Consider the following 22162-nt stretch of genomic DNA (forward strand, 5'->3'; position numbering starts at 1 on the left):
CACACCCGAGCACGGGAAACTGAGGTTCATAGAAGCTCGGCCCAAGGTCATGCCGACCCATTCCCTGCTCAGCTGAGTGGGTCACCCTCTGAAAACCATCCCGTCGGAGGACCCGCAGCCCCCTGTCCCCTTCGCGCTCAGGGGCCTGAGCCAGTTTCCAGACTCCCCGGTTGGAAGTGCTGACGTGGCTCTGGGCAGCTGTCTGGGGCCGGGAAGCGGGGCAGATGTCACGCAGCCCAGGGGAGGAGGCGGCTCCGCGGGGAGGACAGGCTGGGCCTCAGGCCTGGCAAGACTGCCTCCTCCCCCTAGGGCCTGGCTCTGCCCGCCTGGGGCTGGGGCACAGCCATGGGCCAGGCTGACCTGCTTCCAAGTCTAGCTCCAGCTCTTCGGTGTGGCTACCCGCAAGTGCTAGAGCCTCTCTCAGCCCCTTTCTCTCCTGCTAGAGAATAACAGCACCTGCTTTGAGTGGGTGTGGTCCTCTAGTGAAAGAGGTGTGCAAAGCCCAGCCCAGTGCCGGGCACACTGTTCCTGCTCAATAAATATCAGCTGCTAATATTACTGTTGTTGTCTCTGCAAGTAGGAACTTGGTGTGTCTAAATGCAAAACTGAATCCTGAGGGTGCAAACCAGCTTCAGAGGTCGTTCCAGCCAGCCTCCTGCCTCACTGCCCCTGGCCCTCTGCATTTCTCATGCCTGTCTAGCTTTGTGCCTTCTTGCTGCACTGTCAGCCCCTCTTGGCTTTGCCTACTGCCAAGCTGACCCCTCCTCCGTCTCTAATCCATGTGGTTCCCTCCTATCTGGCGGCCACATTGGGTCCCTCGAGCAGCACAGCCCCCTGGGAACAGCAATCGATGGGGCGGAACAGCCTCCCTGACAGATGGACCCACGGAGGCTGGGCTGCTTCAGCAGAGCTCCCTAGGAAACCGGAGACAGGAGCCGAGCCACCATGGCTGCCTCCTAAATAGAAATGAAAGGCGGTGGGCAGATGAGGAGGAGGAGGAGGAGGCCAGAGCTTCCAACCAGCCCCCTGGAGGGGCTGGAGAGCCCCTACCCTTTTCCATAGTCCTAAAATCCCCGTGTGGGGAGGGCTTTGTAGAGTTTGCCTGGAGGTGGGACTTGTGAGCCCCTCTCCACACGCAGGTGAAGAGCTTTGCCAGGCCCTCCATCGTGGACACCTTTTCTAATAAGCCCAGAGGCTGGTGTGTGGGTAGGGGATGCAGGCAGGCAGCTTACCACATTCCTAGGGCCACAAAGGGCCTTGGAAGTCAGAATGGCAGAAGGGCCTTCTCTGCCTGTGGGGGTGGGAGATGATGAGCCCTGGCCCCTGCATGTGTGGTGGGGGATGGAGAATGCCTCCTGCTACCTTCCATACTCCCAGATCAGTCAGGGAATTCCTTCCAGGGTTTAACCTGGGATTTCTCAACTTCACACTATTGACATTTTGGGCCATTTAATTCTTTATCTTTTGCATTGTAGGATGTCAGTAATGGTAGTGACAACCAAAAATGTCTCCAGACATTGCCAAACATTCCCTGGGAGGTTCTCTAGTTTAGAACCAGTGGTCTAACCTCAGGACCAGTCCCCTGGAGGAAGTGGCGAGGACTCCCATGGGGATGCCAAAGATCTGCCATAGTAGGGGAGAGAGGCCTTCCAAAACAGCCTTGTCCCCTGCTGTCTCGGGCCCAGAAGGGTGGGAGATGCCCCCCCCCCCATCATGGTCCCAACTGCCAGGTTGGAGCAAACCATGCTTGCCTGAGATGGCAGGGCTGTTGGCGTCACTGCTCAGCTGCGCCAGGCCTGGTGCCAACACCTCACTGCTGAGGCTACGAGTCATGGGGGCGGGGGAGCAGACACGGTCAGTGGGCACTGGGCTGCCTAGGTGTCCTTCTATCTAGTCAGCTTGAGATAGGGGTAGCCAGCACGGATGACCAGCCTTTTCCCTTCCCGTGGCACCCTGGCAGTGTCTCTGCTGCCTCCCTCTAGGTCGGTTTTGGGCTGGTGTTGGGGCTGGCAGAGCTAGTGGGGGCTGCTGCTACTGCCGAGTAAGAGAAAGGATTATGGACACAGGTCCTGCCGGCCCAACCAGCTGACAGCTGGGCCACCTGAGCACTGAGCAACTGCCCCCTCCAGGAAGGTGGGAGGGAGGAAGGCACTATGGGTTGGCTAAACGGTACAGAGTCCCCTAACTCACAGCCTTTAAACCAGGGGGTTGGGGAGGGGGCTCCCTCTGGAGACATTTTCTTCCTCTTCCTGCCCAGGAAGACAGGAGGGAAAGCACTCTAGTGCACAGTCTCACTGCCGGGAAGTTCCTATATCTGTCTAACCTACTTCTTTTCTTCCTATAGCATCAGCCCTATAATGGCCTGCAAGCTCTGACCCCAGCAGAAACTGGGCCCAGCATTGCAGGCTTTCTGGCCAGGGTGTGCCCTCATTCCTGGGGAAGATAACTCATCCATGGGAGAAATCTCAGTCAGAATACAGCTCGATGGATCCCTGTGTGTGGGGAGGAATGAGGGTGCCTCAGTGGACAGGGCTGGGGGATGGAGAGGAGCATTGGTGCCAGTTGACAGACTGCCCCAAGACACACTGAACCCAGCACCAGCCTAGGGGGTCCCAGGGCAGGGAGGAAGAAGTGACTGGGAGGTGGGCAGTGGCTTTGTAATCAGAGATGGCCTGGCGGGCTAAGGCGGCAGCTTGGGGCTGGGGTTTAAAATAGCGCCTTGGCCTGGCTAGGACCTGCCCGGGATCGGGTTCGGGTCACCCGCAAGGCAGTGTGGCCACCACCATCCGGCTCGGGTTTCTTGCCTTCCCGGATGATTTGGCGGTGGAGGAGGGGGCTCACCCAGGCAGATGGATCTAAGGAAAGGAGTCCAGGTGTGGCCACTAGCGCCCCCACAGCAGGCCCTGGTCCATCTCTCTTTTTCCTGTGCCCTTCCCCCCGACATGGAACAGACTTGGTCCAGCCACATCCCGATGCCTTCCCTAAACATTTAGCACCAACTGGGACCAGGCCCTGGACAGCATGGAGATGGGTAAGGCCTTATCCCTCTCCCGAGCCCCAGGAGTGCACAGAGGGGGAGATCAGTATGCATTGTGATCCTGTCGCTCCCATGTTTCACTGATGTCCCAGACTCACTCTGAAAGTCCCTAGGCCTGAGGAAAAAAAACCCCTCCCAGGCTGCAGCAAGAGCGGAAGGTGGAGCCTCAGGTAAGCCTTCCACCTGAGAAAATGGCTGCAGTGGGGAGGGGAAGATGTCCTCAAAAGCTAGTGATCATCCTAGAACATTCCCTAGGATGGTCCACTCCCCTAGTGTTCCCTGGAGGGAGTGACCAAACAGAGTGATCTCCCCCATCCCTCACCCCTCCAGCAAAGATCTCAGGCATAGGTCTAAGAGTGTATTCTGGTAATTCTGTCTCCAAGTAGGGTGCCCACTTCCTCAGGCCAACTCAAGGAACAGGGAAAGGGATCAGGGGATATGAAGGGGGTGTCCCCTCTTTAGTATTTCAAGGGAAGTAGATAGTTACAGCCCTACCATTCCCCATTAGGCCATTTGAAAGGGAAAAAAGTTACTTCCAACAATAAACAGTTCCATCTAACCACAGCCCCACTGCTGCACTCTCCCTTGCTGTAGTCTCTGGGCCTCTGGACACAGTTGCAGTCTCTGGGCAGTGGCCTTTGGAACCTGGCAGGTAGGGATTCTCTTCACTTTCTCCTCCTTCCCCTGGATTGAGGTGGGTGACACAGGAGGCCAGCCAGCTCAGGACCAGATCCCCTCTCTCTAGCTGGAGCAATAGCCAGCCCTCCTGACGGAGCTCACATATATCTAAAACATCGTCTTGTAGATCTTAATGATTTCTCAACAGCCCCTGATTGAAGCATGCCCAATTTAGCAATGCCGTAAGTAACTTTTTATATTTCCTTAGGGAATCATTTCACTTATGAATCTTTTCTGAATCTGCAATCTCGATTAAAAGTTGATGTTGTTTTTTCTCATCTCCTCGGCTTCTGAGATGCCTCCCTAGTGAAAAGGGTGGTAGCACCATCAATCCTCCTCATTAGTCTGTCTGGAGAATTTTTCTTGAGGGTGGGGTGGGGGACAGCAACCAAGTCTCCTCTGTCGTGGCACCTAGCGGGGTGTGACCTGGGGGAGGGTTGCCCTCAGGGAGGGGCTCGGAGAGGTGGGGGGGGCATTGACCGTCTCCTGCCCACATACACTCCCCCATCTGCCCCCATCTCAGGGGCCCCTGACAGTGTTTCCGTGGGAGAGAGGGGTTGTCCAGCCCATTCTGCCTTTAGGGTGTGTCCTCACACCTGTAGCTTAGGAATTTGAGGAGAGGGCTGAACCCCATTCAAGGCTCAGCTTGATAGCACAAAACTGGACCAAATCCAAGCTCTTTCCTGTACAGCCACCATAGCCTGGGTGAATCAGTCATTCCCCTCTCAGAGCCTCAGTTTACTTATTTGCAAAGTGGGAATGAGATTGCTAAACAGATGGCCTAGCATGCTGGTGAAGGGATCACTTAACACAGTGCCTCTACAAAGGGTCCTGTCCCAATTCTGAACAGTATCTAGTTCTTTTCCTCATCTCATTCACCTTCTAGTCCTGGTGACGCCTTTGAGGTGGAGTGAGCGGGACTGGCATAATTATCTCCAGGAGGAGAAAGGACTGGTGGGATTGGGACTTGCCCAGGGGTTGCCCCAGGAAGCCCACCCAGAGGCCTGCCTCCCCTGAGAGGCAAAGGTCAGGGATGCAAGAAGGCTGGATGGCAGACGAGGATGAAAAGCTTCCGGATTCGAAGGAAGCAGCGTCCCCACAGAAAGCCCTCCTGCTCCCCTCCCTGTTGCTAGCTGGGGGAAGGACTTGCCCAGGTGCTGGGACGTCTGGCTCTGACCTCTAACCTTTGACTTCTGGGCTGGGATGGGCATTCTCAGGACCAGAGTCATGACTGGGGGTGGGGCCCAGGGCACCCAGCGGCGGCTGGGCTCTGGGAGTTAACGATTTACGAGGGGCCCTTTCTTGAGGCCTCCCTCCTCCCAGGCCTGGCAGGCAACCCGTGACTGCCCAGGCGGCTAGACACAGAACCAGTCTCACCAGTTCAAAGAGCAGTTCATCCCGGGCCCACCCCCAAGCACTGTCTGAGCACCCCATTCCTTGGAGTCTGAAGGGAAGGGCAGAGTAGGGGGTGGTAGCTGGGGTCTTGGGGCCCCAGGTCTGAAGAGAAAGAGGCTGGGCCATTTTCGGAAGTCTCAGTGCGGGCCATTTCTGACCCTGCACTGCCCTCCAGGACCAGATTTGTAGAGAGGAGGCTGAGCCCCACCCTGCCTCCTCCAGCAGGCCTCCCCCACACCACCACACCCTAGCCTTCGGGCTTTGGGTCGGGCAGGGCACTTTCAGGGCAGGCTGGCTTCTCCTGCGCAGGGCACCCCTCCTCCAGGTGTAGGGCTCCAGATTGGGACACTGTGCCTCTGCCTCCCCTAAGGCCCCATTCAGTTACCTCCCCACCTCTCAGCAATGCTCTCCCTCCCTCTTCCTGAAGTGTGGCAGGGAGGCTGGAGCCACAGCTTTGGCCTCTGGGAGCACTCAGTCCCACTCCCATAGGACAGAGTTGAACCATGATTGTGTCTAGAGAAGCCAAGGGTTATTGTCAGGGGCACAACAGCCCCCAAACTGTCCCTCTCCCCATCAATATCCCATATACAGGCTGAGTTCCCTGTGCCTGACTGAGAACAGGGCTGTATCTGGTTGTCTATGGCGTGTATGTAGCTGTGCCTGGGCAATGGGAAATATAGCTTGCTTCCTGCTTTCTCTCAGCCTCTGTCCCCAGAGTCATTTTGTTCTGGGACTGGAGTCTTCCTTCTGTCCTCATCCCTTCCCCTCTGTTTACACAGGTCAAGGCCAGGCATTGGCCACCAAACTGACTTCTCAGGAATGGGCAAGCCTGGGTTACTTGAGAGACTTGGCTTTTTGAATTTTCATTTCACAGCTCTCTGCTCCTTCAGACGTCATGGGGGTGGGGTGGGGAGGACCTAAAGTCCAGTGGTCAGTGCGTGAGGGCCCAGACCCAAAGGCCCGGGGCCACAGTCTGGTGCGGTTAGGCTCCTCCCTGCCTCTGCCCGTGTTTGCACCCCCAGGCCTGCCCTGGGATTTTGGCTGAGGTCACAGTCCAGCATGACCCCACTGAACACTATCCTGTGCCCTGCCCCAGCAGGCAGGGTTTCAAATGCCTTTGCTCCCATCCTTTGTGATACAGGTGACAGAACTGGGGCCCAAAGAAGGGTAAACCTTAGACTGAGTTCCAAATTGGCCATCTTTATTGGAGATCCTAACTCCCACACTCCTCTCCATGTGGCCATTTCCAGTCACTGGATGTTTAATCAATGACAGATATTAGCAGATAAATGGCAGTCATGGAAAATGCCTCAGACAAGGCATGGATTGAAATCCTGGTTTTGCTACTTTGTAACCTCGCACAGGTGTCCAAGCCTGTGGATTTAATAAGCCTATGTTCAAAAAGCAATTAGCATGGTCCCTGACAAGCAAGAGCTCAGAAAGATTCTGGCTACAATTGTTATTACTGGTACCTCTTTGGAGGCCAAGCTTCGGGCCCAAGGCAGGTAGGGGACTCCTCCTTACCTTCAAAGAATTTTCATGGCGGGAGGTGGTGGCGAGGGGACAAGTAGTGAGATGAGCAAATAAAAGCTATTTCTGTGCATTGTGGTCACTGTGGCCATAGGAGGGGTCCCAAAGCCAGATGAAGGACCCAAAGCCAGGCCACAGAGTACATCTGTCCTGTGCATGCACTGCAAAAAGGCACCTAGCAAAGGGAGCTAGGAAGCTGAAAGGCAGTCTGTGACCTCCTTCATGGTTTCCTGTATCTGCCAAAAGTGGGTACCTTTTTCTGATTTGCACAAAGGCTAGTGGTGGCCCTGTAGGTATGGCCCAAACTCAGGCTGGAAGTGGCAGTCTGAGATGGTTCCCAGGTGATATGTGCTCCTGGTCTTCCATGAGGAGTTCATGAGGTGAGCTTGATGAGGCCTATCTTGGCAGAGGGAATGGTACATGCAAAGCTCTGGAAACCTGGAGAGGAGTCTTGGGGTGTCAGAGGGAACTGCCAGTGTTAGATGGCATTGGTCAGCAGGGCCTGGCAGGGAAGAGGGTCAGTTAGGGAAGCCAGGCTGAGTAGGGTAGTCTGTGAGGAACCACTGCAGGATGTGAAGCAGATGAGCCTCACTGGAGGCTGTGGAAAGCCTCCCTAGAATAGCACATGGCCTCAGGGGTTTGAGAACAGCTCTGATGCCAATCTCATTTCAGTTTCCTCATCTGAATAATGGGGATGACATTATTGCAGGGGCTGCTATAAGGGCTAAATAAGATAATGTACCTTAACTGTTTAGCACAATGCCCTGCTCAGGGTAAGGGCTGCACAAATACCAGCCATGGGTATTATCAGCAGGATCCAGGAGAGCACACTCCAGGGTCCCGGGTGGACGCACCCCTCCCTAGAAGACAAGGCTGGTGATGCAGGGGCCATCTCCCCGAGCGGTGCTGGAGACTGAAGGAGCTTCTTCCTGACTTGAAGGCTGATTGGTTCCAAAAACTCAGCAAAAAGTTTAATAGCAAGGTGAGACTTCAATTCTCCTTTTTGAGGTAGGCAGAGGTGGGAGAATAGTGAACCAAGCTTCCCTTCTTCTTGGGGAAGGGGGCTGTGGTGGGGACAGTCTCACCCAAGGGCAGAGATCCTCACCCCATCCTTCCTGGATGTCCCCCGCTTGTCTCATTGGCATCTGTGGTGGAGAGTTCTTTGTGGATGGCTTGCACATGACATTTTCTGTTTCGGTAACACTTTCTGTGTGGACAATTCTGTCCTTTTCCTCTGTGGCTCCCACATGGGTTGGATAGGTGACAGTCTAGGTCTCCCTCCCAAGGTGTTAATTTCCAGCAAGGGAAAACTCCAAGATCCACCCCCTAAACTGGGCCAGACAAGTCAACACCCCTTCCCTGAGGAAGCCATCACCACTGGGACCACCTGGCCTTCCTCCATTGCAGCCTGTGGCTCCTTGGCCTCCCGCCTGAGTTGGGGGTAGGGGTGGAGGCATAAGTCTGAAAAAAAAAAGTGGGTAATAGTCAGCAGTTCCCTAAAGTGGAATTACCACCCACCCTCTGCCATGGACCCCAGCATAAAGCTTTTTGTGGGGTGTGCATGACCTGACTCTGTACTGGCGTTAGGCTTCAGGAGATCTGTGGAAGAGTTTGACTTCATGGATCCTAACCCTCTGAGACCTGCTGCTGACTCCCAGGGAGCAGGTCCTCCCTCACAGTCTGTGCCTCAGCTTCCCCAGAAAAGGTAGATGGAGGTGAGTTAAATGCTTGGAGATCCTACACCTGGGATTTTGCTTCCTTTTTCCTTGCACGGTCAGTGCCCAACACAGTGCCTGACATTCACACTGAGGCCCAGCATACCTATCTTTAAGCAGTTTGGAAGTGATCTTCTGGGGGTGATGGGCGTCTTAAAACGGTTTCCATAGCAAGCACCTTACTTTTACTCACATGGGATGTTTGTTTGGAGGGGCGCATTAAAAGGACTGCTGGCAAGGAGGAGAGAGACTAAACGCCTCCCCAAGGGAGCCATTTCTTGGCATAGTAGTTAAGGGAGACCACTTCTCAGCATTCGGAAGGAACTGGTTGGGAGCAGGTGTCCACGATGTCTGGGGAGGTGTCACTTCGTGTGGTCTTGGATATCAGGAGTGGCAGAGAGGCAACACATTCCAGATGAGCTCTGCCCTTTGACACCTCCCCCCACCCCACCCCGGCTGGGTCAAGGCCCCAAGGCCACATATAGAAGGCGTGGAAGGTGGGCACCAGCTGCTGCTGCCAGGAGATCCATGCTCCATAAGCCCTCGCGCCAGCCTCGGAGACAGCCAGGCTGCGCAGAGCAGAGGAGAGGAAGCAGCGAGGTGGGAGACAGTTTCGCTTCTCCCACCGAGGCCGCGCCTGTGGCTGCAGGCGCCCGGATCGCCACAGTTAACTCCCTGTTATCTGGGCCCCAATCGATCTCAGGCTGTAACGTTTAACCCTAGGCTGACTTCCCCAACCGCCCTCCCCCTCTCCCTCCCCTGCTTGGGTCTGGGGACTGCGTTTTCTTCGCCTCGCAGAGGAAGGTCGGCCTTGCACAAATCCGCCCCCACGAATCCCAAAGAATTGGAGAAAACTTCCACTTTGGGATTATATGTAGTTGGGATTATATGAGCCCGGGGCTTGCACCATGGGTACGTGAGGTGAAGACATCTGCAGCAGCAGGATTAATTAGCCCAAGATGGGCATATGGAGGCCACTGATGGAGTGAAAGCGGGATATGCGGGCCCAACTCTGTCCCCACTGGGCGCCTACTCTGGCAAGGCTGAGTTTTCCTTCTGTCTTTCAATCAGTACCTATTGAGCGCTGCTGTTCCAAGCATTGTTTCGGGTTTTGAGTGCGTAGGCCATGGTCTCAGGGCACCAAATGTACGTAGTCGTTTTAGCCCCGGGACTCAAGAGTTGAGGCTGATGCCTGCCTAAGAGATAAAATATCCTTTCTCGGATCAGTTTCCTCATCTGAGAAATGGGAACGGGAATCTCCGCCCCTTTTCTCCCGGGGCCCTAGTGCCCACTGAATCCATTAAGGAGCTCTTGGAAGGGTGGGGTCTTGGAACACGCGTCTACCTCCCAAGACCCTCGACTAGGAATCTCTGGCCCGCCGCGCACCTGAGCTGGGGGGCGCGGCCAAATTCTCCCTCCCGGTCCTCGAAGCTTCTGGCCCCGCTCTAGAGGGGGCAGAAAGATAGCAGATTTCCCCGGAGGTGCGTCTCTAAACCCAGACCGCCTCACCAAAGCGGGGAGGTCGTCCTTTTTTTTTTGTAAAGTTGCGGGAAATAGGCGAAGACGGGGCGCGCAAGGGAGCTGAGCCTGGGTGGACCGCGTCAGGGCGCGGGGAGCTCGAGGCGCAGCGGCTGCAGCTCCGGCCTCAGAGCCCGCGGCGTCCAAGTGGCCCGAGCTGCGCTGGGAGGGAGGCGGCGGGAGGAGGGAGGGGAGCCGAGGTGGAGGGAGTTGGGGGGAGGAGGGAGCGGCGAGTCCGGTCCGGGTTTTGCCGGCAGCCCCCGGGCAGCGTTCATAGCTCCTGCCCGGGCGGGCGCGCGGCGGCGGCGGCAGAGGCGGCTGAGCCTGAGCGGGGATGTAGAGGCGGCGGCGGCAGTAGAGGCGGCACTGGCGGCAAGAGCAGACGCCCGAGCCGAGCGAGAAGAGCGGCAGAGCCTTACCCCCTGAAGCCGGGCCCCGCGTCCCAGCCCTGCCCAGCCCGCGCCCAGCCATGCGCGCCGCCTGCTGAGTCCGGGCGCCGCACGCTGAGCCCTCCGCCCGCGAGCCGCGCTCAGCTCTAGGGTGATTAGTTGCTTTTTGTTGTTTTTTAATTTGGGCCGCGGGGAGGGGGAGGAGGGGCAGGTGCTGCAGGCTCCCCCCCCTCCCCGCCTCGGGCCAGCCGCGGCGGCGCGACTCGGGCTCCGGACCCGGGCACTGCTGGCGGCTGGAGCGGAGCGCACCGCGGCGGCGGTGCCCAGAGCGGAGCGCAGCTCCCTGCCCCGCCCCTCCCCCTCGGCCTCGCGGCGACGGCGGCGGTGGCGGCTTGGACGACTCGGAGAGCCGGTAGGTGTCGGGCCACGGCCCTCCCTCGACCCCCCCCGGAGGCCGGCCCCCTCCCCTTCCCCGCCTACCTCCCTCTCCTCCCCCGGGGTTCGGTGCGCGGCCGGGGCCGGAGTTCGCTGCAAGTCGGCGGAAAGTTTGGCTGCGCGGGTTCCCCCGAAGTTCAGGTGCGGAGAGCCGGGGACGGGGAAGGAGGGGTCCGTATTTGGGAGGGGCGGGGGGCGCCCGCAGCGTAAGCCGCGGAGCCCCAGAGCCTGGGAGACCTAGCGCCGGTGATCGCTTGGTGGCCGCTGCTATACCCAAGCCTCCCTAAGCCGCAGTATGCTCGGTCGCAGATCACTGAGTTCAGACAAAAAGAGGGGTTTTAGGGTCTGGGACGGCGGCTTGGGCGCCGTGGAGTGGGGCTGGGACGCTCCCTGCGGGGTGCCGCCCCCCTCCCCCCCACTACCCCAGTTCGCGGGCGCTGGGGCAGCGGGCGCCCGGGGTCCTCACCTCTTGGCGTTGGGCGGGCGCTCAGCCTGCGGGGGCGGCTGCTTGTAGATCTCTGGCGCGCACTCCCCCCATCAGACCCCACTCGCAGCCCTGTGTTGAGGGGCGACGTTAACTGCTCTGGGCGCCCTCGACCACGCGTGGCTGAGCCTCCCCCACCACTTGGAAGAGGCGGCGGCTACTTCTGCATTTTTCCTCCGGCTCCTCGCCCCCGCTGCCCGCGGGGTGCCCGGCGGGCTGATGAAGTTTGACCTTTTTTTTCCATCAAAGTATCTCCCCCACCACCATGGTGCCCCGCGGCCCCTCCCTCCCTCCTTTCCCAGCCTTGGGGAGTCTTTTGAGCTGTCTCCCGAGCCCCGCGTGGGCCACGCAGCGTGCAGAGCCTGGGAGGGAGAATGGGGGTGTTCCTCTAGCTGCGGAACTGTGGGGGGCGTACGTCCCAGGCGCCTGCCACGCTGCACTGGCCCCAAATTTACCCATGAAGTTCGGCCCGACCCCCCTCCCCTTCGCTTCCCCGGAGCGGAGTGAGGGGCTGAACCGCCGCGAGAGGAATGTGTTAATTTTCTGGCTGGGGGAAGTTGTCCTCGCCCGGAATGGGCTGCTTTCCGGCGGGGAGCGCGGGGTGCGCCTGGCTTTGTTTATTTGTAGGATCGACGGAAAGCGAGTGACCCCGGTTTTTAAATGGGGGGCCACCTTCGGGACCTGTCAGAAGAGCTGAAGCGCCTAAAGTGGGAGCAAGATCTCTTTTTGTTCTTTTTTCCCCCCCGGGAATCTGAAGGGGTGCGCGGAGTTGGGCTGGTGCCTCGGGCTGCAAGGAAGCACCAGTAAATTTGGGGGGTTCTGTAGTGACTCATTCGGAAGGACCTGCTCCCTGAAGTCTCCCGCGACGGGGGTCTGAAGGTTCGGCAACCGCGCCCTCCTTTGCCCCCTGGACCTTGGGTGGTCTGAGAGTCGCGTCTTCGGATGGGGGGGAGCTAAGGGGGTGACCAGCGGACCAGACTCCTGACCCCCACCTTTCCTCGCGCGGCGGGCGCTGTTTGGAGCCCTTGGATTTGTGGTGGGCCCTGTCCCCCCCACCCCCGCATTTTCTTTGGAAGCGTTGGGGAGGGGGCGTGTGTGAGATCGCTCGGCCCTCGCCCCCGCCGGAGCCGCCCCAGGGCCGCCGGCAAACAGAGTCCCTTTCAAGTTTTCCGCTGGGGCCGCCTGGCGGGGGCTGCGAGCGCGGTCGCTGCGGACTTGTTTGGAGCGCGATTTGAACGCCCGGCGCCACCTCAGCTGCCCCAGGCCGCGGGGTGGGGGGCGTCTGTCCTTTGCAGTTGGGAGTATTTAAATTAGACGTCTTGGGGGACCTACTGGCCTAAGCTTCACCTGATCCCCCTCCTGAAAGACGCCCGTGCCTTGGTTTCCAACCGCCACTAGAAAACCGGGAACTGAGACCGAAGCCCCCTCTAAACCCCTTTCTGAGAGCCGTGCGGGGAAACTCAGGCCGGCGGGCTACCTACCCGTAACTGCGTATTGTTGATTTAGCAGTTTCCCTAGATGAGAGTCAGGCTGGAGCTTGGGGGGGTGGGGAGTGGCCCGCTCTGCAGCTGTCACCCCCCTCCCAGAACGGAAATTGTCCTCTCCTTGGGGAGGAGGGAGAGGGGGTGATGGTTTGATTTTTGCCCTGGGAAGAGATGGGAACAGCTGAAGGAGATTGGCCTCCGAGTTCCCAGCCAGCCCCCGGAACTTGGGTAGAACCCCCCTACCCCTCATCCTCGCAGTAGCTGGGTCTCTCCCAGGGACGCCCCTAGTCAGCCTTGCCCTCCCTCTCCATGCCACCTCTCTTTCCAAGGTGAGCCTCTGCAGAAGACAGACCCTTGGCTGGCTGGCTGTCGGGTTGGTGCCTTATTTATGTGTGTATCTGGTCCTGGCCGTTTTCCCCGCTCAGCAGGTGACCCTGGCCAGGGCCTCCTATCTCTCCCGCAACAGAGCCTGTTGACTTACCCGAGGGCCAGTGGCCTCGTCTTTATCACGTGAGGCCTGGAATGTCCACCCAGCTGGGCTAGGCTGGGCTGGGCTGGGCTGGGCTGGGTGGGGGAAGGGGAGGGGAGGATTCTGCATCCAGGGCACTGGCCAGCACAGGCCCATGTTCCATGGGTTCCCACTGTGACCCTCAACTCTTGCTGCCCCTTTCCTGCTCTGCCTGCCTCCTACTCATTTGGCACATGTGAAACTGAGACCCATAGGAGTGTGGGGGCAGGCTTGTATCTGGGTGAAGAAACAAGTCCAGGGGAATGAAATACCCTGCCTTCTGCATGACTGACTGCACCTTGTTGTTTATGGGAGGGTGGAATGGAGGGAGTCTTGCTAGGAGGGAGAGAGGGATGTGGGCTGGGCTGACTTTCCAGGTTGCAGGATAGGGTGGAGGAATGAGGGAATACGGGTGAGCCAGACCCAAGCCTGGGTTCCTAGAGCCCCTGTCTGGTGGCTTGACCATTTAGTCCGAATTAACAAGCATGATGCTCTGGGGCATGCCCTAATTGAACAAGAATGGGGGGGTTCACACATTGTTATTACGTTACTATTGCCCACTCTTTATATGTTATTCATTTGTTGGCCCAATATGTTTGTATTGAGCACCTACTGTGTATCAAACCCCACCCTTCTGGTGGTACACAAATGAATCACTGCTCCAGCTCTGGAGGCAGGCCCAGGATAGAAGCTCCGCCCCATTTCCCCGCCCCCTGGGGCCCTGATTGGGGCTTTCCCTCTTTTCTTTTTTCTGGGGCTCTCCCTCTCTTACCCCCACCACCTGGTCCCATCCTAGCCGCCGGCGCGCGCGTGTGTGTGTGTGTGTGTGTGCGCGCGCGCGCGCGTGTGTGTGTCTGTGTATGTGTGTGTGAAGTGTCCTTGATTAAGTGTATTAATAGTTAAACTCTCACTCATAGCTGGAACTCACCAGACCACAAAAAGCCTCCCCCGTTACTCACGCGCTACTGCCCAACAAGAATATCCCACTAAAGTTTTTTTCTGCTTTCTCTTACTTCCCCCTCACCTCCCCCCAACGCTGAGCCCACCCTTCCTGGATTCGAGCAATGAGAAAGGACTGCCCCCTAAAGACCCAGGAATCTCCAACCCTCCACCTGCCCCCTAAAGCCAGAGGCAGTGTCAGCTGACAGAGATGAAGCTGTGTGGGCACTAGTCTGTTGCTCTGGGATGTGGGAATCTGGGTGATGTGTGCTTATGACTCAGGACATGTGTGTCTCTAAGTAGTGTATCTATATCTGTGAATCTCTGTGTTGAATGTCTGTCTCAGGGTGTGGGAGTCTGAACATACATGGATTTATGAATCAGGGCATGTATATTTGTCCTGATCTAGAAGTGTGTGGATCTGTAGTGTATGTGTACATGTGTGTTTGTGAATCTGAGATTGTATTTCTGAAGATTGGCTATGTCCCTGTGAATCTGGGAATGAATATATTCTGAGCTGTGTGTGCTTGGAATTTTGGAGAGTTTGGATTTGTGATTTGTGTGTATCTGTGTGCTTTGTATATGCTTATAAATCTGGGGGATCTGACTCTGAGTAGAGTGTGTCTGAATTGTGAATGTGGGAGTGGGCCTGTCTGTGCTGTATGGACAGTGGTTTCTCTCTGTCTGGTGGCGGCTGGCTATGTTTTCCTTTCTCTTTCTGTATCTCCGTCATACTGAATCTCCCCCTCTGGTTGTTTGAGGCCCTGAATGTGTGTGTAGCATGGAGTGTGTGTGTGTAGAATTGAACCTCTCACACCCAGTCCTTCCCCCTGCAACCCCTACACCCCTTCCCTCCCCAGCAGTAACTGGGCAGCCTCCCTGTCTGCCTGCCTGCTGGGAGTTTTGGAAGCCGCAGAGGGAGACAGGCTGGGGCTGGGGTGACAGCGTGTATCCACGGCAATGGTAGCATGTGATTACGGGAATAAAAGGATTTTAAGGTCATGGGTGGGTTTTCTGGAGGGAGGGGGTTGTGCCCCCACAACCCACCATTTGGTGGAGCCAGTGGCAGCAAAGGGCCAGCCTGTGTGTCTCCATGCTGGGAAGCCTGCCCCTATGCAGGTGAATGTGGATATGTGGGGCTTACCTGGGAGTGTGAGCACATGCTTGCACATGTATGAACGGAGCCTGTGAGAGCATGTGTGTCTGGCTGCCAAATCCCCAGATGAGAGTCCATAGGCTTGTTCCCTGGGGGAGGATTCCCAGGAAAACTTCTTGCTTCTGGGTATTACGTGGAGCTGGAACCCCACAGTCCTCTGTATGTTGAGAAGCAGTCTGGTCCCAACCTTTCCCTGTACCCATACTCCCAACCCCAAGTCTAGTGTCTCTGGCCAGAGACTGACTGGGCCAAGTCACCTGGGCCAGGCCACATCTTGGGGTGTCAGTGCCCTGGCCCCGCTCCAGCCCCTGTAATTGCATTCTGCCGCCTAATCCCCCGCCAGCTCAATTAGATCGCAAATTCTTCTTCATTTCCTGCCTCTGATGCTGGCCTCCCTCTGGGCTCACAGGGCCTAGGAGGGAGGGAGGGGATCCTGCCCCGCCTTCCACTGCACTAGGGGCTCTAGAGAGGTGATTAGTTCCAGGCACACTGGCCCCAGAGCACAGGTTAGAACCCTGGGGACCAACAAGACAGGGCTCCACTGGCCCTTTTTGGGTCAGCCTCAGTATCCTCACACTAGAGCAGGGCTGGTGTTACCTGGTATGGGGGCTCTGGGTAGACCAAGCAGATCACTCTAGCCAGGACCCTAGCTTGTACCATCACCTGGGGCTCCTACAGGCTCTGCCCCTCTCCCATCCTCAAAGCAGTTGCCATCTCCCCAACCCCCCACAGCAGTTGTGACCTTGTTTTTGACCTTTTCTGGGTGTCCCTTGTCAGAGCCAATTGAACCACTGAGCTCCACTGCTACCGGCTCCTCCTAACCTCCACCCAGACAAGTGTGTATGAGCAGTGGCTCTAGAGTCCATCAGATCTGACTCCAAATCCTGGACATGTCACTGCCTAGCTGGATGTGTGACATTTGGGCCAGTTGTGTTATCTCTACAAACCTCAGTTTCCTAATCTCTGAAATTGGACGGTAAGAGAATGCCTGCCTCACAAGGTCATTTTCAGATGGACACAGATGGTTGCATAGTGCCTGGCAGGGAGAGGTGCTCACCTACAATCTGTATTCAGTAAACACTGGCTTTTATAGAGACAAGGAATGCATGTCCCCCGTGAATCCTAAGAAAATAACATGTGGCTCACACCTAGCACTTCTGTCTCCATTCAGCTGATTACCAGGTGTGTGAGCGTGGGTGCATCACTTTGTCTGACTTTCTCTTCCTCATCTGTAAAATGGGACTGATAATAGGACAGACCCCATGGGGCACATGGTAGCCTTCTCTGAGATGATGTGTGCAGATGCTTGGCCTCAGTATGTTTTCAAGGTGTAACTTGCCTTCTTTCTTTCCTCACCCCAAGCCTAGGGTGGGGTAGAGCTGGTGAAGACACAGGCTCAGGGACAAGGGGACTGACCGAGGTGGTGAAGCTAGTAATGGGGCCAGGCTGGGGTAGCGTGGGAGGGCTGGGGGGTGACCTACTGGCTCAGCTGAGCTGTGAGGCCCAGCCGTCCCTCCCCACAGGTCTCTGTGGAAAGTGGTGGCTTGGCTGATTTTTCCTGGGAAGGAGAAGCTGGATGTCTCCCGCTCCTTCCCCAGGAGGTGCCGTGGCAGCGGCTGTGTTGACAGGCCTCCTGGCTTTCTTGATAGGGTGGCTGGCAGCTCTGGAAGGCTGGCTGTACCCAGATCAGCCCTAGGGAAGAGGGAACTGCAGAGGTCTCCCTGCCATCACTAATCCCCGAGGCCCATCCCACCCTCAGCCTGTCCCTCCATCGCAGGAGGAGAGCTGGGGAGACTGGCTGTGATGGAGGTGGTGGAGAGACAGGCCAGAGGTGGGGCAGCCCTCCGCCTCAGGGTCCCCCATTGCTCCCTGGCTAGTCTCCTGCTTCCTATGACCTTTGTCACTCACTGGCCTAGCTCTTTAATATTTCATGGCCCTTCAAGCCGGCCCCCTACCCCAGCCCACACAGCCCCCTTTGTCTCTGCCTGCCACCCCCCGCCGCCCCCCTGGGCATCCCTGCCGCTGAATTACTGACCCAGAGGCTGCCTCTGCCTTCTCCTAACTGTCCCCCACTGTGCCTGCCCCTGACACTTTCCCTGTCCCTCCTGACCTACCTCCCCACACCTCTCCTTGTGACACCCTTCATCTCTTCGGGATTCTCTCCCCTTCGCTGACATCTCTGACCATCTCCCTGCCCTTTTCCTCCATTTTCCTCTTTTGTTGGCCTCCTCCTTCCCAGTGGAACAGAAACCGCGGCAACTGGTCCGCCTGCCTGTCCACCCCCCAACCACTGTCCACCCCTTCCTGCCCCCTCCCCCACCGGCTGTGCCGGCCGGCCGTGAGAGCTGGTTTTATTTATTTTTCTGTTTGTTTGGGAAGAGGGCAGTGGCGGCTCTGGGCCCTGGCTGCTGCGCTCTGCTTAGAGCAGCGGGCAGGCGGGCCTCACTGGCCTCCCAGGAATGTGGCTGGGACGCCCCAGCTATATTTACTCCCCTCCAGCTGCCGGCCCCAGCAGGGCAGAGCCAGGCCTGCCTGGTGGCCCCCGGGGAGCCCTGTACCCACCCTCCTCTGTCTGGCAGACCCTACATCGCCCTTGGGCCCAGCACTCCCTCCCTCGCCTGTGACCTTTTCTGACCTCCTCAGACATGCCCAGCCTGCCAGCAGGAACACTTGTGTGCCATGCCAGTACGGGCGTAATGTTCGGGCACTGGGGGCCTGGGTTCCTGTGGGGCAACACCTAGCGGCCCCTACACACCCAAGTAGGGGCCTAGGCTGGGCCTGTAATCCGATGGCCAGAACTATGCAAAGCATCTTTCCAGGCCTCTCTCTGTGGGCCTGGCCCCTGCTCTTGCCACAGTCCCCTTGGCTCTGCTGTGATCACTGGCAGGGGTGGTGTCAGGTGGGGGCCTCAGTGGGCTTGAGTGGCTGTGCTCCTGGCATCACTGGATCCCCAGGTCTCTCACACAGGCACACATATGTACGTGTAACACACCTAAGTGCTTACATACACACACGTGTGTGCAGAAAGACACCCTCACCCATGAAAACATGCTGGCTTATACCTTCCTTGCAGGCAGGGCCGTGCCTCCTGTCATTGATCCCCTCATTCATCAGATGCTTATTGGGGCTGCTTATTGGGCCTGCTCCTTGCCAGCCTTGCAATGGGATATGGCAGTGATTACTTCTTGTACCCCCAGTGCCTGGCACCAAATAAGTGTTTGAAGAACTTTAGCTGCTGCTGTAATCAGTTGCGGCCCCCAACTGTTAACTGCTATTTTGTTTTTGTTTTTGTTTTTGTTTTTTTGAGATGGAGTCTCACTCTGTCACCCAGGCTGGAGTGCAATGGCGCCATCTTGACTCACTGCAACCCCCACCTCCTGGGTTCAAGCAGTTCTCCTGCCTCAGCCTCCCGAGTAGCTGGGATTACAGGTGTGCGCCACCATGCCTGGCTAATTTTTGTATTTTTAGTAGACATGGGGTTTCTCCATGTTGGCCAGGCTGGTCTCGAACTCCTGACCTCAAGTGATTCACCTGCCTCGGCCTCCCGAAGTGCTGGGATTACAGGCGTGAGCCACCACCCCCGGCCAACTGCTATTGTTGTAATAGATTGTAACAAAGCCAGTGGTAATGGGTAGCCCAACGAAAGTCCTCTCTGTGGCAGGCACCATGTTAACAGCTTTCTGACTTTCACTTTTTTTCATCCCCACAGTAGCCTCAGGTGACATGGGCCCATACCTGGGACAGATGCATGTTGTTAGCATCCCCATATACAGATAAGGAAACTGAGGCCTTGGGAGTTTGTGGCTTGCCACTGCCTAGTGGGATAGAGTCCTGGCAGAGCCCTTGACAGGCTGTTGGCCTCTGTGTGCTGTTTCCTGCACCTTCCACACTATCTGGCACACAGAAGGGACTCCTTAAATGCTTGCTGGGCACAGGCCTTGCTCTTTCCTCTTTGAGGCCCCCATAACCCTTGGCAATGGGCCGGATGTGGTGGGAGATGGGCTGATAGGCTAGTTGGGCAGACAAAAGTGAATGAATGAATGACTGGATGACTGGTGGTGAGGATGAGTACTGTCAGGGGACACTGGGATAGGGGGTTGCTGGTGGACAGGCTGGCAGGTGGAGACCTACTGGCCCTGTGGAGGATTCTGGGAAGCAAGGTAGGGGCAAGGCGGAGAGATGTGGCCAGAGAGCAATAGGCTGCTAAGCCAAGCCAGTGGGGCAGGTCCTATCTTCTTCGTGGACCACAATTTTTCCATCTGTCAGATGGGCTTGGGAGCCTTTGTCCTGGCTGGCTGCCGGCTGGCCTGGGCTGGGACTGGCCTGGGAGGTGAGGGGACTGTGGCGGGAAGGAGGAAGCAGTGGGTGGTGAAGACAGGAAGATAAAGCGTGGAGCTTGGCTTGGAACCTGAGAAGCAGAGACCAGCCCTGACCTGACGCCCGCCCTCCCTCCCTCCTAGCCGCAGGATGGGGTGCAGGCATGCAAACCCCCCACCACCCACTCTCACTCTGGTGCGGGCTGACTTCCTGACATCTGTGGCATTAGTGGCTGTGTGTGCCAGGAGGAGGTGGCCTCTCCCCTAGGACTAGACCAGCTTCTCTCCAGGCCAGGGGCTCCCGACAGCTTCATGCCAGTTCCTGTTGACTCTGATGGGAGAGACCCAGCCCCTCTCCTGCCTGACCCACCTCCCCCAGAACTAGATGGGAAATTAGTTAACTGGGCTCATAGCAGTAGGCAGAAGTGGACCTGGCCCCCTTTCTTCCTGGGGCGGTCAGATCTTGGTGGCCTAGAATTTCTTAGTCATGGGAGTCTAGAATCATAGATAGAATGCTTGGAATGGAGGCATTTTTCAAGTCAGGATTCTCGTTGGGATTCTGGAATCACAGAACCATGGATTTTGCTGCTAGAAGGAAGTGTAAATGGTCATGTTTCAGTCTCCTTGTTTGATGCTAGGGGACACTGAAGCTCTAGGGGTCAGGCTGCCCTGAGGTCACAGGGCCTCTTGTCCTCAGGTGACATGAGCCCATACCTGGGACAGAAATGCCTGTTCTGCCCCTAGCCAGCCCCTCTCTGGAGCTCTGGCCGGTGTGGAGAGTGGGCTGTGGGCCCAGTCAGGCAGTGAGGGGATGCGGCTGGCCCACAGGCACAGGAGGGGTCCTCTTGGCGGTGCCCGCCCGCCCGCTGCCCACGCTTCCCGAGGCACCAGCGTGAGGAGGAAATGCAGGCTGTTGCTTCCAGCAACAGCCGGCAGGGCTGGGCGGCTTCCCAGCTCCCCCTCTGACTCATGGCCGCCTGCAGCTCCCCCTCCCTTGGGGTCCTCAGCAGCCCCATCTGTGCAATGGGGAGAGGAGGCTTTTTTCAAGGTCTAACATCACCGTGACAATACCTTGGGATTCTTTTCAAGACCACTGTTGAACTGTAGGAGAGTTGGGAGTGTCATCTAGAGCAGCCTAGCTGGGCATTTGAACCCAGAACACTGAGAGATTCTGTTTGGAGTCATCCTAATGCCTCCAGAAGCCTGGGAGGGCTCAATTGGCTCCTGAGGCAGAAAGTGTGGTGGGAGGCAAAGGAATAATGAAGGGACCTGCAGTCAACCCCTTTCAGGAAGAGCACAGTGGGGGATGCCTGGCTCTCTGGGCTCTCCCTGACCTTGGTTTGCCCATCTGCAGAATGGAGGTGGTTACCCATGAGGTCATTCATTCAGTGTCTGTGCTGTGCCTGGATGCTGGGGCTAGTGGCAGATCGGCTGGGAGGGGAGGATTCCTCTGCTGCAGACGTGGGGTGGGGGTGTGACTTGGTGACTCCCGGGGAAGGACTGAGGTCGGGGGAGGTAAGGAGCCGGCCAGTGAGGCACAGTGTCCAGCGGAAAATCCCAGCTGTTGTCAGGAAGTGCTTCCTCCACTGGTCTCCTGGGAGGGAGACAGGCTAGCAGGAAGGAGGGCAATGGGGGCAAATAAGGCCCCCAGCCAGTCCAAGTGGAGACATCCCAAGCCTGGCAGCTGGGCGGGTGTGCCCCGCACACTGCAGGAGGTCTGGAATGCACCCCCCATGCTCTGAGGCTGGGCCTATGCTGGGGGGCTGGGACTGCCAAGAGGGGCTGGGCCCTCGTCCAGATTTCAAAGCCTTCCCCAGGGGCCTTGTGGTGCCCTCCACCCTGTCCTGAGCTGCCGCTGCGGGGGTGGCAGATGCTGTTTCATCGGTCGAGGCAAGTGGGAGCCCTCCGGAAGGTCCTCCTGGGAGGTTCCGGGGGGCAGCAGGGGTGTCCGGGGGCAGTGGGGGTGTCGGCAGCTGCTGCCCCGCCTGGGCTGGCTCTCAGTGGCCTCCCAGGTCCTTTAGGCCCCGGGGCCTGGAGGTGGTGCTTCTGCATTGAGGCTGGTCCCTCCTGCCCTTGCTTTCTCCCACTGCCCACCGAGCTTCTTGGTTGGCTCTGGCCCCCTCCATCCCTGGCTGCGTCTGCAAAGCCCCCCGGGAAGGCAGGGAGGAGGCGCAGCAGGCTCAGAACAGCGGGTGCCCGCGCAGCCAAGTATTTGCGCGAGCTGTCAGAGACAGACAGGCATGTGGGGAATTTGGTGCGTGTGGGGCTGGGGGAAGCAGCCGGGTGGGCAGGCAGGCAGAAGGAGGGAAGCTGGGGCTGCCTCCCAGCCTGTGGAACCCTGCAGAGACCACCTCTCTCCAGTCCTAGAGGCAAGCTGCATCCAGGCACCTTCCTCCTGCCTGTGCCAGTGCAGTGAGGGGAGCGGGATGATCCTGTGGGGTCTGATAATAGCTCTGACACGGGGAAGGGGGTGCCTTGTCGAGGGCCTGCAGCCTCAAAGAGGCTCTGGTGGAGTGTGGAGCCAGGCAGGAATCCGGGTTGTGCCCGACTGTGGCCTCCAGGAAATAGCAGCTGTCAT

General features: G+C 57.7%; 2 protein-coding genes across 6 annotated transcripts in view; one reads left to right on the forward strand and one right to left on the reverse strand.

Moving 5' to 3' along the window:
* Positions 1–6291: 6291 nt before the first annotated feature.
* LOC134730481 (basic salivary proline-rich protein 2-like) lies at positions 6292–12915 on the reverse strand. The gene is made up of 6 exons (XM_063604745.1): positions 12909–12915; positions 12663–12785; positions 12025–12117; positions 11164–11215; positions 9430–10813; positions 6292–8101 (listed from the first exon to the last, which is right to left on the reverse strand). The coding sequence occupies exons 1-5, from the start codon at positions 12913–12915 to the stop codon at positions 9637–9639; spliced, it is 1452 nt and encodes a 483-aa protein (XP_063460815.1). The 3' UTR covers positions 6292–8101; positions 9430–9636.
* Positions 9899–22162, forward strand: part of CXXC5 (CXXC finger protein 5) — a 35753-nt gene continuing 23489 nt past the window's right edge. For 2 of the 5 annotated variants that reach the window (XM_055113016.3, XM_034960612.4), the window contains exon 1: positions 9899–10674. The gene's annotated coding sequence lies outside the window, so the exon portion shown is untranslated. Of the gene's footprint in view, positions 10839–11771; positions 12061–22162 lie in introns of those variants that run through there. The other 3 variants (XM_003829198.5, XM_057302414.2, XM_063604250.1) reach the window with 3 other exon arrangements.

Source organism: Pan paniscus, chromosome 4 (genome assembly GCF_029289425.2).
Source record: "Pan paniscus chromosome 4, NHGRI_mPanPan1-v2.0_pri, whole genome shotgun sequence".
NCBI lineage: Eukaryota > Metazoa > Chordata > Mammalia > Primates > Hominidae > Pan > Pan paniscus.

Excerpts from the sequence above, each read along its gene's own strand:
- LOC134730481 (XM_063604745.1), bottom strand. Across the intron at positions 12,118-12,662 it reads TCAACAATACGCAGTTACGG|ACGCGACTCTCAGACCACCC; the intron begins GTAGGTAGCCCG and ends CCCCATCCGAAG. Across the intron at positions 10,814-11,163 it reads CGCCCGCCCAACGCCAAGAG|CCAAACTTTCCGCCGACTTG; the intron begins GTGAGGACCCCG and ends GAACCCGCGCAG.